This window comes from Rutidosis leptorrhynchoides, chromosome 2 (assembly GCF_046630445.1).
Source record: "Rutidosis leptorrhynchoides isolate AG116_Rl617_1_P2 chromosome 2, CSIRO_AGI_Rlap_v1, whole genome shotgun sequence".
NCBI lineage: Eukaryota > Viridiplantae > Streptophyta > Magnoliopsida > Asterales > Asteraceae > Rutidosis > Rutidosis leptorrhynchoides.
Genome location: NC_092334.1, coordinates 209064397 through 209083168, shown reverse-complemented (window position 1 = coordinate 209083168; position 18772 = coordinate 209064397). Strand labels below are relative to the sequence as shown.

At 33.5% G+C, this 18772-nt stretch overlaps 1 protein-coding gene across 12 annotated transcripts; it reads right to left on the bottom strand.

The window, feature by feature from the left end:
- Window positions 1-10821: 10821 nt before the first annotated feature.
- Window positions 10822-18488, bottom strand: LOC139891663 (serine/arginine-rich splicing factor RS2Z33-like). 12 transcript variants are annotated; one of them, XR_011773765.1, is made up of 7 exons: window positions 18291-18488; window positions 15401-15546; window positions 14977-15162; window positions 14697-14902; window positions 14510-14608; window positions 11976-12822; window positions 10822-11907 (listed from the first exon to the last, which is right to left on the bottom strand). XR_011773765.1 is itself a non-coding variant. In XM_071874642.1 (7 exons), exons 3-7 carry the CDS (start codon window positions 15127-15129, stop codon window positions 12837-12839), a joined length of 495 nt encoding a protein of 164 aa, XP_071730743.1. In that variant the 5' UTR covers window positions 15130-15162; window positions 15401-15546; window positions 18291-18488; the 3' UTR covers window positions 10822-12836. The 12 variants fall into 12 exon arrangements, 8 of the variants coding, with proteins under 8 accessions (XP_071730743.1, XP_071730746.1, XP_071730742.1 ...); XR_011773766.1 differs by having other exon boundaries at window positions 10822-11876; XR_011773764.1 differs by having other exon boundaries at window positions 10822-12550; window positions 12652-12822.
- Window positions 18489-18772: the final 284 nt, after the last annotated feature.

The following is an 18772-nucleotide window of genomic DNA, read 5'->3' as shown; positions in this document are numbered from 1 at the left end:
GGTGTGTCGAGTAGTCGGTGCCATTTCCTTCAAAATAGTCAAATGGAACAAGTTAATCATACAGAATATTAAGAGTAGTTAATAGTATTTCGTAGCATAATATGAACTCATTTATAAAAGCTTTTTCTTCATATTAGCGTTTTATAAGTTTAAATTCGGGTAGTACCTACCCGTTAAGTTCATACTTAGTAGCTAATATACAATTCAACTACTACAATTCTATATGAAAAACTGATTATAATAATATTTCGCGTTCAAACTTTTACACAATATTTTACAAACTTACAATACCGCTTATTTTACATATAGCATGAAATATAGCACACAATAAATTTGATACAAGATGGTTGTGAAGATAATTCTAGCTAGTACACAAGTCGTTCAGCAAAGGCAATAAAGACACGTAATTCATACGTCCAGAAACAAGTCATGCATTCTGGTTTTACTAGGATTACTTCCCATCCTTGGTCTTGTGGAACATAACTGTTATGGCCGTTGATAAGACAGTGTGTTGTAACGTCGTCAAAGGGACGAGGGTTACGTAATGTCCAACAGTCCCGTAACAATCTAAAAACCTCATTTCTTACCCCAATTACCGACTCCGTCACTTGTGGGAACGTTTTGTTTAATAGTTGTAGCCCGATGTTCTTGTTCTCACTTTGGTGAGAAGCGAACATTACTAATCCGTAAGCATAACATGCTTCTTTATGTTGCATGTTAGCCGCTTTTTCTAAATCACGAAGTCCAATATTCGGATATATTGAGTCAAAATAATTTCTTAACCCATTGCGTAAAATAGCATTTGGGTTCCCCGCAATATATGCGTCAAAGTAAACACATCGTAACTTATGGATTTCCCAATGTGATATCCCCCATCTTTCGAACGAAAGCCTTTTATAAACCAAGGCATTCTTGGAACGTTCTTTGAATGTCTTACAAACTGATCTCGCCTTAAATAATTGTGCCGAAGAATTCTGACCGACTCTAGACAAGATTACATCAATCATGTCTCCGGGTAGGTCTCTTAAAATATTGGGTTGTCTATCCATTTTGTGTTTTTATACTGTAAAATAGACAAGAGTTAGATTCATAAAAAAAAATACTTATTAATACAAGCAATTTTTACATATATCATAAAGCATAAACACACTATATTACATATATTACACCACACGAATACAACTATCTTATTCCGACTCGCTTGTTTCTTCTTCTTCGGTTTTGGTTCGTTTTGCCAAGTTTCTAGGGATATATGATGTTCTCCTAATACGAGCCATCGTTTTCCACATTGGTTTAGAAAAACCTGGTGGTTTAGAGGTTCCCGGGTCATTGTTACAACTTAAGGACTTCGGGGGTTGACGATACATATAAAGTTCATCGGGGTTGGAATTAGATTTCTCTATTTTTATGCCCTTTCCCTTATTATTTTCTTTTGCCTTTTTAAATTCAGTTGGGGTAATTTCTATAACATCATCGGAATTCTCGTCGGAATCCGATTCATCGGAGAATTGGTAATCCTCCCAATATTTTGCTTCCTTGGCGGAAACACCATTGACCATAATTAACCTTGGTCGGTTGGTTGAGGATTTTCTTTTACTTAACCGTTTTATTATTTCCCCCACCGGTTCTATTTCTTCATCCGGTTCCGATTCTTCTTCTGGTTCCGATTCTTCTTCCGGTTCCGACTCTTCTTCCGGTTCCTCTTCGGGAACTTGTGAATCAGTCCACGAATCATTCCAATTTACATTTGACTCTTCATTATTATTAGGTGAGTCAATGGGACTTGTTCTAGAGGTAGACATCTATCACATAATATCAAACGCGTTAAGAGATTAATATATCACATAATATTCACATGTTAAAAATATATAGTTTCCAACAAAATTTGTTAAGCAATCATTTTTCAAGTAAACACGGTCGAAGTCCAGACTCACTAATGCATCCTAACAAACTCGATAAGACATACTAATGCAAAATTCTGGTTCTCTAAGACCAACGCTCGGATACCAACTGAAATGCCCCGTTCTTATTGATTAAAAACGTTCCATATTAATTGATTTCGTTGCGAGGTTTTGACCTCTATATGAGACGTTTTTCAAAGACTGCATTCATTTTAAAACAAACCATAACTTTTATTTCATCAATAAAGGTTTAAAAAGCTTTACGTAGATTATCAAATAATGATAATCTAAAATATCTTGTTTACACACGACCATTACATAATGGTTTACAGTACAAATATGTTACAACAAAATAAGTTTCTTGAATGCAGTTTTTACACAATATCATACAAGCATGGACTCCAAATCTCGTCCTTATTTAAGTATGCGACAGCGGAAGCTCTTAATAATCACCTGAGAATAAACATGCTTAAAACGTCAACAAAAATGTTGGTGAGTTATAGGTTTAACCTATATATATCAAATCATAATAATAGACCACAAGATTTCATATTTCAATACACATCCCTTACATAGAGATAAAAATCATTCATATGGTGAACACCTGGTAACCGACATTAACAAGATCATATATAAGAATATCCCCATCATTCCGGGACACCCTTCGGATATGATATAAATTTCGAAGTACTAAAGCATCCGGTACTTTGGATGGGGTTTGTTAGGCCCAATAGATCTATCTTTAGGATTCGCGTCAATTAGGGTGTCTGTTCCCTAATTCTTAGATTACCAGACTTAATAAAAAGGGGCATATTCGATTTCGATAATTCAACCATAGAATGTAGTTTCACGTACTTGTGTCTATTTTGTAAATTATTTATAAAACCTGCATGTATTCTCATCCCAAAAATATTAGATTTTAAAAGTGGGACTATAACTCACTTTCACAGATTTTTACTTCGTCGGGAAGTAAGACTTGGCCACTGGTTGATTCACGAACCTATAACAATATATACATATATATCAAAGTATGTTCAAAATATATTTACAACACTTTTAATATATTTTGATGTTTTAAGTTTATTAAGTCAGCTGTCCTCGTTAGTAACCTACAACTAGTTGTCCACAGTTAGATGTACAGAAATAAATCGATAAATATTATCTTGAATCAATCCACGACCCATTGTATACGTATCTCAGTATTGATCACAACTCAAACTATATATATTTTGGAATCAACCTCAACCCTGTATAGCTAACTCCAACATTCACATATAGAGTGTCTATGGTTGTTCCGAAATATATATAGATGTGTCGACATGATAGGTCGAAACATTGTATACGTGTCTATGGTATCTCAAGATTACATAATATACATTACAAGTTGATTAAGTTATGGTTGGAATAGATTTGTTACCAATTTTCACGTAGCTAAAATGAGAAAAATTATCCAATCTTGTTTTACCCATAACTTCTTCATTTTAAATCCGTTTTGAGTGAATCAAATTGCTATGGTTTCATATTGAACTCTATTTTATGAATCTAAATAGAAAAAGTATAGGTTTATAGTCAGAAAAATAAGTTACAAGTCGTTTTTGTAAAGGTAGTCATTTCAGTCGAAAGAACGACGTCTAGATGACCATTTTAGAAAACATACTTCCACTTTGAGTTTAACCATAATTTTTGGATATAGTTTTATGTTCATAATAAAAATCATTTTCTCAGAATAACAACTTTTAAATCAAAGTTTATCATAGTTTTTAATTAACTAACCCAAAACAGTCCGCTGTGTTACTACGACGGCGTAAATTCGGTTTTACGGTGTTTTTCGTGTTTCCAGGTTTTAAATCATTAAGTTATCATATCATATAGATATAGAACATGTGTTTAGTTGATTTTAAAAGTCAAGTTAGAAGGATTAACTTTTGTTTGCGAACAAGTTTAGAATTAACTAAACTATGTTCTAGTGATTACAAGTTTAAACCTTCGAATAAGATAGCTTTATATGTATGAATCGAATGATGTTATGAACATCATTACTACCTTAAGTTCCTTGGATAAACCTACTAGAAAAGATAAAAATGGATCTAGCTTCAACGGATCCTTGGATGGCTCGAAGTTCTTGAAGCAGAATCATGACACGAAAACAAGTTCAAGTAAGATCATCACTTGAAATAAGATTGTTATAGTTATAGAAATTGAACCAAAGTTTGAATATGATTATTACCTTGTATTAGAATGATAACCTACTGTAATAAACAAAGATTTCTTGAGGTTGGATGATCACCTTACAAGATTGGAAGTGAGCTAGCAAACTTGAAAGTATTCTTGATTTTATGTAACTAGAACTTGTAGAATATATGAAGAACACTTAGAACTAGAAGATAGAACTTGAGAGAGATCAATTAAATGAAGAAAATTGAAGAATGAAAGTGTTTGTAGGTGTTTTTGGTCGTTGGTGTATGGATTAGATATAAAGGATATGTAATTTTGTTTTCATGTAAATAAGTCATGAATGATTACTCATATTTTTGTAATTTTATGAGATATTTCATGCTAGTTGCCAAATGATGGTTCCCACATGTGTTAGGTGACTCACATGGGCTGCTAAGAGCTGATCATTGGAGTGTATATATCAATAGTACATACATCTAAAAGCTGTGTATTGTACGAGTACGAATACGGGTGCATACGAGTAGAATTGTTGATGAAACTGAACGAGGATGTAATTGTAAGCATTTTTGTTAAGTAGAAGTATTTTGATAAGTGTATTGAAGTCTTTCAAAAGTGTATAAATACATATTAAAACACTACATGTATATACATTTTAACTGAGTCGTTAAGTCATCGTTAGTCGTTACATGTAAGTGTTGTTTTGAAACCTTTAGGTTAACGATCTTGTTAAATGTTGTTAACCCAATGTTTATAATATCAAATGAGATTTTAAATTATTATATTATCATGATATTATCATGTATGAATATCTCTTAATATGATATATATACATTAAATGTCATTACAACGATAATCGTTACATATATGTCTCGTTTAAAAATCATTAAGTTAGTAGTCTTGTTTTTACATATGTAGTTCATTGTTAATATACTTAATGATATGTTTACTTATCATAGTATCATGTTAACTATATATATATCCATATATGTGTCATCATATAGTTTTTACAAGTTTTAACGTTCGTGAATCACCGGTCAACTTGGGTGGTCAATTGTCTATATGAAACATATTTCAATTAATCAATTCTTAACAAATTTGATTGCTTAACATGTTGGAAACATTTAATCATGTAAATATCAATCTCAATTAATATATATAAACATGGAAAAGTTCGGGTCACTACATCTTAGCACCTCTATCTCTAAAAATCCGAATGCCAAGAATCTGTTTTGCTGGTCCTAAGTCTTTCATAGCAAAAGACTTGCTCAATTCTCGCTTCAACTGCGCAATTCTTTTCATATTTTTACCAACAATCAACATATCATCAACGTATAACAACAATATACTGAAATCATCATCACCAAACCTCTTAAAGAAAACACAATGATCTGAAGTTGTCTTTCGGTAGCCTTGCTTTCCTATAACCGACTCAAACTTCTTATACCACTGTCTCGGTGCTTGCTTCAACCCATATAGACTTTTCTGAAGTCTACAAACATAATTTTCTTTACCTTTAACCCGAAAACCTTCAGGTTGCATCATGTAGATTTCCTTATCCAAATCACCGTGAAGAAAAGCAGTCTTGATATCCATCTGTTCAACCTCAAGATCAAGACTAGCAGCTAACCCAAGAACCACTCGAATAGATCCCATCTTCACGACTGGAGAGAAAATCTCATCAAAATCAATACCCTTTTTCTGGCTGAATCCTTTAACGACTAACCTAGCTTTGTACCTTGGTTGTGAAGTAAGCTCATCTATCTTCACTTTGAATACCCATTTGTTTCTCAAAGCTCTTTTGCCTTTAGGTAACTTCACCAGGTCATAAGTATTGTTCTCATACAAAGAATCCATCTCATCTTGCATAGCTTCACCCCACTCTTTCTTATGCTCATCTTTCATTGCTTCTGAATAACATTCTGGCTCTCCCCCATCAGTAACTAATACATACTCATCAGCAGAATATCTAACAGAAGGATGACGGTCTCGGGTAGACCGCCTAAGTGGGACAAATGGGGGCACATCTGGTACTGGAATCTCTACCTGCTCCGGAGCATCACCAACATCAGTACCATGTTCATCATTCTGAACATCATCTCTAACATGTTGTGGAGTAACTGGATCCAAATCAACAAGATCAGTACTAGGTTGAGGAACTGAATCTGTCTTCTCAATATCTTTTAACATATGATCTTCTGCAAAAACAACATCTCGACTTCGTACAAGTTTCTTCTGAACTGGATCATATAACCTGTACCCAAAATCATCTTCACCATAGCCGAGGAATACACATGGCTTAGTCTTCATATCAAGCTTTGACCTCTCATCTTTGGGAACATGAACAAAAGCTTTACATCCAAAAACTCGTAAATGACGGTAAGAAACATCTTTGCCGCTCCAAACCCTGTTAGGAACATCAAAATGCAAAGGAACACAAGGGGTTAGATTAATAATATGAACTGCCGTATTTAAAGCCTCACCCCAAAAGGAATCGGACAACCCTGCATGTGAAAGCAAACATCTAAGTCTCTCAACCAAAGTTATGTTCATCCTCTCTGCTAAGCTATTCAACTGAGGTGTCTTTGGTGGAGTCTTTTGATGTCGAATACCATTCTCCTTACAATAAGCATCAAATCTGCCAATGTATTCACCGCCATTATCAGTCCGAATACACTTGAGTTTCTTCCCCGTTTGCCTTTCAACTAGTGTATGAAATTCCTTAAACTTTTCAAATACTTGATCCTTTGACTTTAAGGTATAAACCCACACCTTCCTGGAATGATCATCGATGAATGTAACAAAGTAGGAACATCCACCAAGTGTCCTAGTCTTCATAGGCCCACAAACATCCGAATGAACTAGATCAAGTATGTTCTCCATTCGAAAAGGAGAATGACTCTTAAACGCAACTCTGGTCTGTTTCCCTGCCAAACAGTGAGAACACTTACTCAAATCAATACCACTAACACCCGACAACACATTCTTCTTGAACAAGATAGACATCCCCTTTTCACTCATGTGGCCAAGTCTTTTATGCCACAACTCAGTAGAATCAACATTGTCCACTGCGTTAACAATGTTCTGGATGATCTTAGGACGCGTGATGTATAATCTTGAGTCTTTCTTGCCTCTTCCCACTATCATAGAACCGAGAGTTAGTTTCCAAATACCATTACCAAAACCGTTATAATAACCATCATCATCAAGAATGCCTGTTGAAATAACATTAAGTTTCATATCCTGAACATGTTTTACATTATGCAAAACTAACTCCATTCCCGTGTCAAATTTCAAACAAACATCTCCAATACCAACGATCTTTGATAACCCGGCATTACCCATCCTAGCAAATCCATAGTCACCTGGAGTGTAAGATGAGAAGTGATCTCTACAAATTGCAACATGACATGTAGCACCACTATCAACAATCCAACTCGTGTCATCATGAGTAAGATTGATCATATCATAATCAATACAAACAAAGAACTCATCTGTGATAGCGTTAACTTCAACCTTATCATCATCACCACCATCACTTTTCTTTTGTTTATTCTTGTCATATGCCTTTTTCTTCTCATTCTTCAACTTTGGACAATACCACTTTGTGTGCCCCTTTTCATGACAATTATAACACTCAACATTAGCAAATTTACCTTTGCGTGAGCTGCTACGATGATTGCCTCTTTTACCCTGACCTCTACTATGACTTCTCCCCCGCGTTTCTGTGACCAAGATATCTGACTGTGAAGAGGAACCTTGTGACTTTCTTCTCATCTCTTCATTCAAAATACTACCCTTAGCCAATTCCATGGTGATAGTACCATTCGGTGCAGAGTTGGACAAAGATGTCCTAAAAGTCTCCCAAGAGTCCGGTAATGTACCAAGTAACCAGAGACCCTGAATCTCATCCTCAAACTTGATACCCATACCTGCAAGCTGATTTATAATACCCTGATATGCATTTAGGTGATCTGTAATAGGAGTCCCATCATGATACTTCAAAGCCATCATCTGCTTAATTAAGAACAACTTGTTATTCCCAGTCTTTCGCTCATATAACTGCTCAAGCTTTTTCCATAAGGCTTTAGCATTAGTCTCCCCAGTAATATGATTCACAACATTATCATCAACCCACTGCCGAATATACCCACATACTTGTCTATGCAAAATTTTCCATTGAGCATCAGATTTTTCCTCAGGTTTATCCTCAGTAAAAACAGGCAAATAATAATCTTTCACATAAAGAAGATCCTCCATCTTGCCTTTCCAAACATGATAATTTGAACCATTTAAACTAATCATTTTACTTGTATTAGCTTCCATCTTTCACACAAGTCAAATCAAATAACCTAGCTCTTGATACCAATTTGATGGGAAAATAATCACAACGGATAATCTACAAAGCGGAAACAAACCCGTTTGACCAACACTTTCCCGACCTGTATGAAACCGTGAGGATGCTAACAAATAAGCTATACCAAATCCAACCCAAATCAGTCCCCAAATCAGTAGCAAATCAACTAATAACGAATAATCAAGCACACACAATACACGCGAGACTTTTTACGTGGAAAACCCCTCAAAATCGAGAGTAAAAACTACGGGACTCGTAAGCCACTTAAATTTCACTATCATCAACAAGGAGAGCAATACAATAATCCTTCTCTAGATCAACTAGAGGTATACAACATCATCATACTCTTGAACAACAATAATCAACAAGTATATGAAGAAATTAAAGACAAAAGAGTAATAACATCACCCAAAATTCTGCTACTGTTCGACCTGCTGTAACTTGAGCTACAGACCTCTTTAGACGAATTCAACGGTTGAAAACCTTGGCACTGATGTCAGGAAGACACAGCCCAAATTTGATGAAGATCCAACGGTTAGATCTCTGGGGATCGTCTCTTTTCTGTCCTGCTGTCACTGTAGACGGAAATGGAGTTTTTTGACTCTTTTTCTTGATCTCTCAACTCTCTGTAATCTCTCACTCTTGAATACAGCTGCACAATTGATTCAAATAATGCCTAAGACACTTGACCAAGTCAACAAGCATCTTGGGCCTATTTTGTTGGGCTTGGGCTAAGCTTTTCTCATATTTGGAAACTTAAATAAAAAACCCAACACTAGTTACTTCGTACATCCATCTATATCTACAATTATTTTTCTGTTATTATTAGTACTGATAAAACTAATCTTGGAGTTGCCGGAAAAAAAAAAAAAAAAACTAATCTTGGAGTCAATGGCAGATTATCGGGAGGACAGGGGTGGGTCCTGGCCCTCCCATATGTTTCGGATATAGCTACTTAATTAGAGATTTTTACAAGAATTTTAGGATTGCCAGGTGGTTTTGTTATTAAGCTTCTAGCCATTTGATGCAAGATCGATTCTTTTTCTTTTAAATATTTATTCACTGTTTTTATTTTTTGGTTGTCCCACAATGTTTTACAACTATCTATTATTCTTTTTCTTTATATGTTTAATTGTTCAATTCAATATAGAGTAATATTTAAATATTTACTAGTTAAAGACCCGCGATTTCGCGGGATTTTTAAAGGGTCTAATCATTTGAGCTATAAAACTAAATATATAAATTAAAAAATTTATTATTATTATATCTAGATGAACATTAAACCAAAATATTTTTTAGGGACTTGAAATTTCAAAATGTACTAATTAACTATTATTAACTCTATGATGAACATTAAACTAAATGTTTTCTAGGGGATTCAAATTTTAAAAGTTTGAAAATGTACTAACGAATAAAAAAAATTGATTCATATTAAAATAAATAATCTCCGATATCGTGATGTACTATTAGGCGATTGAATTTAGAATTGTGGATGTTTATCTCAGATCTTCATTGTATTTTTCCACATATTCGACAATGTAGTTATTCTTGTTAGATGATCATGAATTGTAAATAATGTCATAATTCTTTGTCTTGTTGTTAGCACTTTGTGCATCCCTGAGAAAGTCTTCTGTCGTAATTCGTCAGTCTATAATGAGTTGAAACATTATATTTGTAATAAAATGCATAATATTGGAGTAATATTAGTTTAATTATTTAGAAGATGTATGAAGATTATGATTTAGTATACCTCATCTATAAAGTTGTGCATAATAATAAGCTTTTCAATTAAAAATGACATATAATTGTGATAACTTGACATTGCCGCTTCGTCTCCTTTATTCACAAAATTTTTCCCAGTTAAAGTATTTGATATTGTGGCTTCTAAATTTCTAAATTTTGTAATAAGTCCAATCTCTTCGTTCGTAATTTCAGATGTTAAAAATTTCATTTTTTCAAGTTGAGGTCCAGAAACTTCAATATGATTGTTGATTAACTGTCACAATCAAGATCATGTATGTTAATCTCGAAATTGAAATATAAAAAAGTAGTTAATATAAAACCAATAATAATAAATAAGGTAAAGAAATAGTTTCGTGTACTTGCCTGTAGCATATCAGTTGGACGTAATCCACCAATCCACATTATATACCGTTGAGTAGGACACATCCAAGTACCATATATAATACTAAAGACATCAAATTTAGTAGAATTTTTTTCATATTAAATAAGCTATAGAAATGTGATAATATGTTTTCGATGATTGGTAGATTGCCGTTTTCAATAAATTCTCCAATTAATCTTCTACGTAAAGCAAGATTGAAAAAATATAAGTCGATACTTAAGATTGAAAATAAGTCGAGGTGTACAAAGCAAGACAAATATCCGTATCATAACACTACAATTAAGAAGGTTCAATACTTCAATAACCATAGTCGATTTGGACAAAATTAAAAATTAAACATAAACATGTACATTGCATACCTCCACTATTCACGCTATCTATAGTCAGAACTTTCAACAACACAAAATATAAGTTTCACATATCTGATGGTTATCTAAATGGTCATAAGTATCTACTTGTAGAACACAGAGTAGAGCTCCATACCTATATCCCATTCGACACCATCTAACCGAAACATCAAAATAATGAATGTAAATTGAGCATCTTAAAGGACATGTTATTGTTGTAGTAAGTCAGTCGATTTTGCGTTTCTTTTTTTCCACCATAGTTGCAACCTTACTGCATTGTACACGACTTACAAATCAATTGTTAGATATTTAGGTTGTTCATTACTGAATCAAGATAAACTTCCATTACGAATCCAATATGGTCATTAATCGAAACAAAACAACACTGATAAACAATTAACTATCATCTTACCTTTTTGGTAATAAAAATGAACATAAAAGCAACATTGGTATGCTTCTAAAGTGAAGATACAAATTTCAAGTTGTGTGTCTCTCATATGATTAGTGATTCCAGGTTCAAGGAAATTTTAATATGAGTAAATGATTATCCAAAGCAAGTAATATAATATTTGATATCTCAAGACATGTCCATGAATGATCTCTAAGTTAGTGTACTGAGTTTACTCCATCACCCAATTTAACTCGGTTAAATTTTGACGGTCTCATGCCCATGCTATAACGGAAAGATAAAAAAATATTAGAATTTAATTTGTGAAGTTTTACATTTTTGTACATCTATTGTATAAGTAAATTCTAATATTAGATGTATCAATTATGTAGCTACAATTGTCACAAACATTCCTACAAATCAAGAAACTTATGAAAAGTGGTTGTATGGTATACCTGTACAACAGAAGTAACCATACATGAATCATCAAAGAATAGTTAGTCACTCCCGCTAGAAAAATGTGGTATAGCTGCTTTATTATAGGTGGAGTGGAAGGACTCGCGCTTCGATTAAAGTAAGTTGCTCCCTGATCCGCAAATTGAGTTCACCATTAGCACCTATAACCATTAAAATTTACAAAAATGATAGTAACAATTTAAAAAATATGGAAATAATGACACTTTACCCATTTTGATCCAGGGCTGTGCTGCCTACCCAATAGTCACCACTGAATATATCGAATATTTTGAAATGTTAAATTAGACAAGAATATAAAAACTGAAAATATAACTGTAATTTCCAAGTGAGCTGTGCAATTCAGGATATGTTTTATTAATCTCTATCGGGTGACTTGCATATTTGTAAAATACTCCATATACAAAGAAAGTAAATTCATAAAAAGTAAACAGGTAAAACAAACAATAAGGTCTATCTAAAGGTATTTTTAAAGCATAAGACCTCCTAAATCATGTTACAGCAAAAAAATTATATTATTAAAATTATATTGCTTTTGTAACATATTAGACTCACCACTTGTTCATGAAGTGATTTTATCTAAGAGAAAATAAAATTGGGTCACACAATCAGTTACATCATGTAACGCAACCTACTTGACCCACCCATGTTGCCACATCCAATCAATCCCATTTGTTTTTTTTTTGTTTTTTTTAAAGATCGGTTTTAACCCTTTCCCAATGAGTACTTGGTTGCTTCAAAACTTACATGAACTGCTACTGTAGGTTCATAGTTAATTAAAAATCCCTGAAAAGGACATCCAAAGTATATAAAAAAACATGTGTTCAAAACCATTTGGATTTTTATAAATATAAAATATTTGCTAACATCCCACAGGATATTTTCACCTTATATGATGCATCATAAAACGGGCATCATCTACGGGCGAAACAGTAGATCCTCATCTCTTCTTTCTTCGATTAGACATCTTTGACTGCCCACGGACGTCACATTTTAGGTCTCGCTCACCACTATTTCCACTCAAACCTTTCACTGCGTACTTCCCACTTTTGTTGCAGCTGTACGAAAACCTTTAACTAACAAAGATATAAAATTGATAGTGATTACCTCAACCAATTCATATCTGAAAGCACGGTCAGTGTTTTCTAGGGTGTTATGAACTCGTGTGTTATATATATATATATATATATATATATATATATATATATATATATATATATACACACACACACACATACAAGGTTTAAAAAAACGGAAACGCGCCTCGAGGCGTTTCCTCTTTGTGAGGCGAGGCGTATGCCTCGAGGCGAACCGAGGCGTACGTTCGAGGCGGAGTTAAAAATATATATTTTCTAATATATGTATGTATAAATATCAAGTTTATTCAAGTTATTTTAGTTTTGTTAAACTTCAGGGACTATTATTGTTATATGACAGAAGTAAAAAGAAATTAAGCTAGCTGTAAATAATAAATAATGATAAATAAATAATAAATAATACGGGTAGACTCCAGATTTGAGCAACATGCGCATATTTTTCTCTCTCCAACTTATCTTCTTCTCAACTTAAAAACCCTAAAAGAAATTAAAAAACTACAGCCGCTATCCTTCCTCTCTCATCTTTTTTTCTCTTTTCACGTCTCTTACGGCGAGATCTGCACAATTGACCGCCGTTGACTGCCATATTTTGCTAAACAACATGAGGCGCACGCTTTTCAGTCACCTGTGAGGCGTACAAAAATCGAACCGCCTCTCCAAATTAGGCGTACGTTTTTAGTTGGCCTTTGAGGCGTACGTTCCTAAACGGGTAATTCGAAAATCGTACTGAGGTGCGCCTCGAGGCGTACGCCTCGACCGTTTTTTTAAACCATGTATATATATATATATATATATATATATATATATATATATATATATACATGGTTTAAAAAAACGGTTTAATATATATATATATATATATATATATATATATATATATATATATATATATATATATATATATATATATATATATATATATATATATATATACGTGGAGAAATGACTTGTCTTTATTCTCGGATAGGGGGAGGATTGTCTACATCTCACCTCCCCCTTACACCACCTAGGTGGTATTGGGTTTTGTTGTTGTTGTTGTTGTTATATATATATATATATATATATATATATATATATATATATATATATATAACACACGAGTTCATAACACCCTAGAAAACACTGACCGTGCTTTCAAAGTATTAATTGAATAGACAAAATCAAAGTGTTACTTCATACACTTAGTTGGTAAAATACAAATGAAGGATAATCAGAATGTTAGATAGCCAGCCAAACTATTATGTATAAAATAATAATCAAGGATGAGTCAACTTAGTCGGGTCAAACATGTCTAGTTAGGTTGGGCGGTTCAGGCTGGTAAAGTCGAAACCCATTTTTCAATCAATACTATGGCCAAATGCATACAACTACAACTGAAATCATTCATCATCTAGATTATTGAGTATACTACAATTTTGAACAAATGCGCCATTCTGCAAATATCAGCAACAGAAACTATCATTCTGTATAAGGGAACTTTTGACCTGTCTAAATGCTCTTGAGGAATTCCAAATTGCCTGAATGATAAATAAAAAAAACCTAGGTAATACACTCAATTACAGAACGCTATACAGATCACATTAAGCTTCTCTCATATAGATGACTATCAACTAAAGTTCAATCATAAAAAAATGAAAAAGTTTGTAACCTGTAGCTGCAGCACCTGCTATAACTACGACTGCGGCTTCTACCTCGTCGAGGTGGAGGAGGAGTCCTCGAGTAACTTCGCCCACGCTTGCTCTCAACACTAAATAAAACAACAACAAAAAACTAAATCACAGAAACATGGCATCACAAATGATGGAAAATAATTTAAAGACGTGTAAAAAACTCACAACTTCTTCGGGTTGTTCTGACAATGTCTCTCTATATGGCCTCGCTCACCACAACGATAAGATTTGTTCTTCCAGTCACCAGCTTTACAATCTCGAGACCATTGACCATCTAGTCCAAAATTAAAGTAGCGGCCCGCACCAGGAGGAGGACCTCTGCCAAGATATTCACGTGACCCGCCCACATAACCACCACTGCCACGTGGCACCTGTATGTCAACGGGTACCGAATGAAGTCGATGGCTAATAAATAAAGAATAATACATTAGAATGAATAGCATACCCTTTTGGCAAATTCAACTATGATTTTCGTACAGAAAGATCTTTTGACCATTACCCAACCTTCTTTATGGCCCATTTTCGTACAGAAAGATATCGTTCTGACCTCGAGAAATTTTCTCATGGAACCAAGGTCTAGTGCTGGAGATTCATCCATAATCTCAATGATATTCTTTCACTTCAAATGTCCCTGTCATTTATCAATAGTTCATATTTCAGCTATGCTCTATACGTACTACAATTAAAGCAACATTCAAACAACATGCCAATTTTTGGTAAGAAACGAATCAAACAGTTAAACTTGTTATCATTCAAACAGTTCATAATCTCAAGAGGAAATTTATACATACACAGAGAATTAACATTAACATACTTGATTACTTTACGAATAACCATAATGTATGACAACTCTTTTCTGGCATACTTACACCAAGAATGAGTTTAGAGAGACATAATTCTTTTCTGACTCCACAATATCATCGTCAAAGAATGCAACTTTGGCAAACGACTCCTGTAACATGGAGTGAGACTTCCGTTCGGTATTCCACTGCAAACTTCTTTTTATGTTATGGATCTGAACACCATTATGAAATATTATGTAATCAGAGTATATATGCATGATTGGTGAGCACTTAAGTACCTGAAATCTGTTTCTTATGATCATCACGTTTCGCATGCAGGATGGAGTGTATTTAAAATTGATTTATTACTTAATAATTTTGTGGATGATTAATGATCGTTGGATTAGGGGTATTGTAACGTAATTTTCTAATCTAACGATAACTAAAGGGGTTTTGAAAACATTTTGTTAAACTCTTCTAAATCATTTGATTTAAAAACTAAACCTAACCCTAAAATCTAAACCCTAGAATCTAAACCCTAAACCCTAACCTCAAGCCTAAACCCTAAATCTAAACCCAAAACCCCAACCTAAAGCCTAAAACCTAAACCCTAAAATCAACCCTAAACCTAAACCCTAAAATCAACCCTAAACCTAAACCCTAACCCTAAAATCAACCCTAAACCTAAAACTAAACCCTAAAATCAATCATAAACCCTAAACCTAAACCTAAACCTAAACCTAAGCCCTAAAATCAATCATAAACCCTAAACCTAAACTCTAAACCCTAAAATCTAAACCCAAAACCCTAACCTAAAGCCTAAACCCAAATTAACCCTAAACCTAAACCCTAAAATCAACCCTAAACCTAAACCTAAACCCTAAAATCAACCATAAAACCTAAACCTAAACTCTAAACCCTAAGATCTAAACCTAAAACCCTAGCCTAAAGCCTAAACCCTAAAATCAACCCTAAACCTAAACCTAAACCCTAAAATCAACCCTAAACCAAAACCCTAAACAACAACAACAATACCCAATCCAACGAAAGTGGGGTATGGGGAAGGTGAGTGTAGACAATCATTCCTCGTACCCTAGATTAGAAGGAAGTCACTACTCCACCCGCGGGTATAGAACCCGCGCCTAGATAAGGTCGTCCCTCCCTCTACTCTAGCGCAAAAGAGATTGCTTCCCAAAGGACCTCCGGCCCGAAGAGCTCATAAGAACGAAATAGAGAGGGCAAATGATACGTACCTGTACGAGTAATGAGCGCCTAGCAAGAAGCAACCATACACAGTAACCATAAAAGGGACACATATAGCAGTAATGCACAACAGTAGGGCAAAGAGCATGAATAAAATAGTGCACATAACCATTTAGTTTTAGGTAGACATACAGACAAACAAGATATATACATATACATATACATATACATATACGCACCCACACAGACACACACATCGATATATATATACCACACGAAAGCATGAAAAAAAAAAAAAAAAAAAAAAAAAAAAAAAAACTCATGCTTAAACATAAATACATATAGATACATTCGTAGATATATATACCTAGGTACAGATACAAGACAGACAAACCTACATACACCAATACATGCACTTAGATACATAGATACATATATATATAAATACAAACATATACATCGGTACATATATATAGCCTAAAAACATATACATAGATACAAAGGCATATAAACCATGTAGAGGGGTATAAATAGTGTGGTTATTGAATATCTGGTTATAGTTATATATGTAGTTATATAATAAAAGTAACTAACACAATGGAAAAAAAAAAAAAAAAAAACTACTCAATAATTCTAATTCTACTCCTCCACAGGCTCCTATCAGAAGTCATAAACCCTAAACCTACACTCTAAACTCTAAACCCTAAGATCTAAACCCAAAACCCTAACCTAAAGCCTAAACCCTAAAATCAACCCTAAACCTAAAATCAACCCTAAACCTAAACCTAAACCTAAACCCTAAAATCAACCATAAACCCTAAATCTAAACTCTAAACCCTAAGATCTAAACCCAAAACCCAAACCTAAAGCCTAAACCCTAAAATCAACCCTAAACCTAAACCTAAACCTAAACCCTAAAATCAACCCTAAACCTAAACCTAAACCCTAAAATCAACCATAACCCCTAAGCCTAAACTCTAAACCCTAAAATTTAAACCCTAAACCCTAAAAACTCTGAACCCTAACCCTAAACTCTAAGCCCTAAAATATAAACCCTAGAATCTAAACCCTAAACCCTAATCTAAACCTAAAACCCTACACCTAAACTCTAAACCCTAAACCCTAAATCTAAATCCTAAACTCTAAACCTTAAACTCTAAACCCTACACTATAAATCTAAACACTAACCCTAAATCTAAACCTAAAACCCTACACCTAAACTCTAAACCAATATTTGAAGCATAAATCTTGCAGATGATCCCAATTGCAGTTTTTTAATCTTAATTAAATCACATAAACAATAAACAATAAAAAAATTAATAAATACAATTCATATCGGATGCTGTAGGCCATTTTTTCTGTCATCGTGTAAACCAAACAGTTCTTCTTTCATCAAACAATTAAGCTAACTTTTCATACAAACATATCATCAAACAGTTTAAATACACCCATTTTTTTAACTCACGCATGATTTTCAATATTTAAACACGGTTAATTATTAATTAGTGAAAATAATAACAATAAATTAACACATCAGACATCTAAAAAATAAGTTAAAATCTAACTAAATCGTCAAAGTTAAATAATCAAGTAATCATTTGACGACTTTCAAACCATAAACATCAAGTCATGAATTTCAAAAACTTATTAATTGATTAAATAGTTAAAATATATAAACTAAATTGGTTGATTTTTACTTCTGTTTTTTGAAATATAAATTCCAAATTCAAACCCTAAAATCTATCTATAATTCGTAACAAAAGCAATACACTACCTGATAGACGATGGCAGTGCTTTTGAAGTAGGTTACAGGCGGATAATTCGAGGCCGCTTGCACCAAATACGCTGACGTTGACGGAGGCTGTGACGGAGGTGGTGAGTGGTGACTGGTGAAGGAGGCGACAGTGGACAGGTGGTAATTGGAGATATTGAGAAACTAGGTTTGTTGAAATCGACCTTAAAATAGAATTATGAGAAGATATTGAAACCCCTAATGTTGTTCAAATCTACCGTGTTTTTTTCTTAATTTAAGGGTCGTTTAGGTACATTATAATAAGTTTTTGATTTATTAGCTAATTTTTTTTAGTAGATGATTAAGGACCGTTGGATTAAGAGGTATTCTAATGTAATTTTATAATCTAATGGTAATTAAGGGGGTTTTGAAAACATTTATTAGTTAATCAAGACTCTCTTTTAATATATATATATATATATATATATATATATATATATATATATATATATATATATATATAT

Coding starts and splice junctions, on each gene's coding strand:
- LOC139891663 (XM_071874639.1), bottom strand. CDS start 15,129: ATGGATGAATCTCCAGCACTAGACCTTGGTTCCATGAGAAAATTTCTC. Junction 14,609..14,696: donor CAGAACAACCCGAAGAAGTT/GTGAGTTTTTTA, acceptor TGTTTTATTTAG/TGTTGAGAGCAAGCGTGGGC. Junction 14,379..14,509: donor AGCAGGTGCTGCAGCTACAG/GTTACAAACTTT, acceptor TTTATCATTCAG/GCAATTTGGAATTCCTCAAG.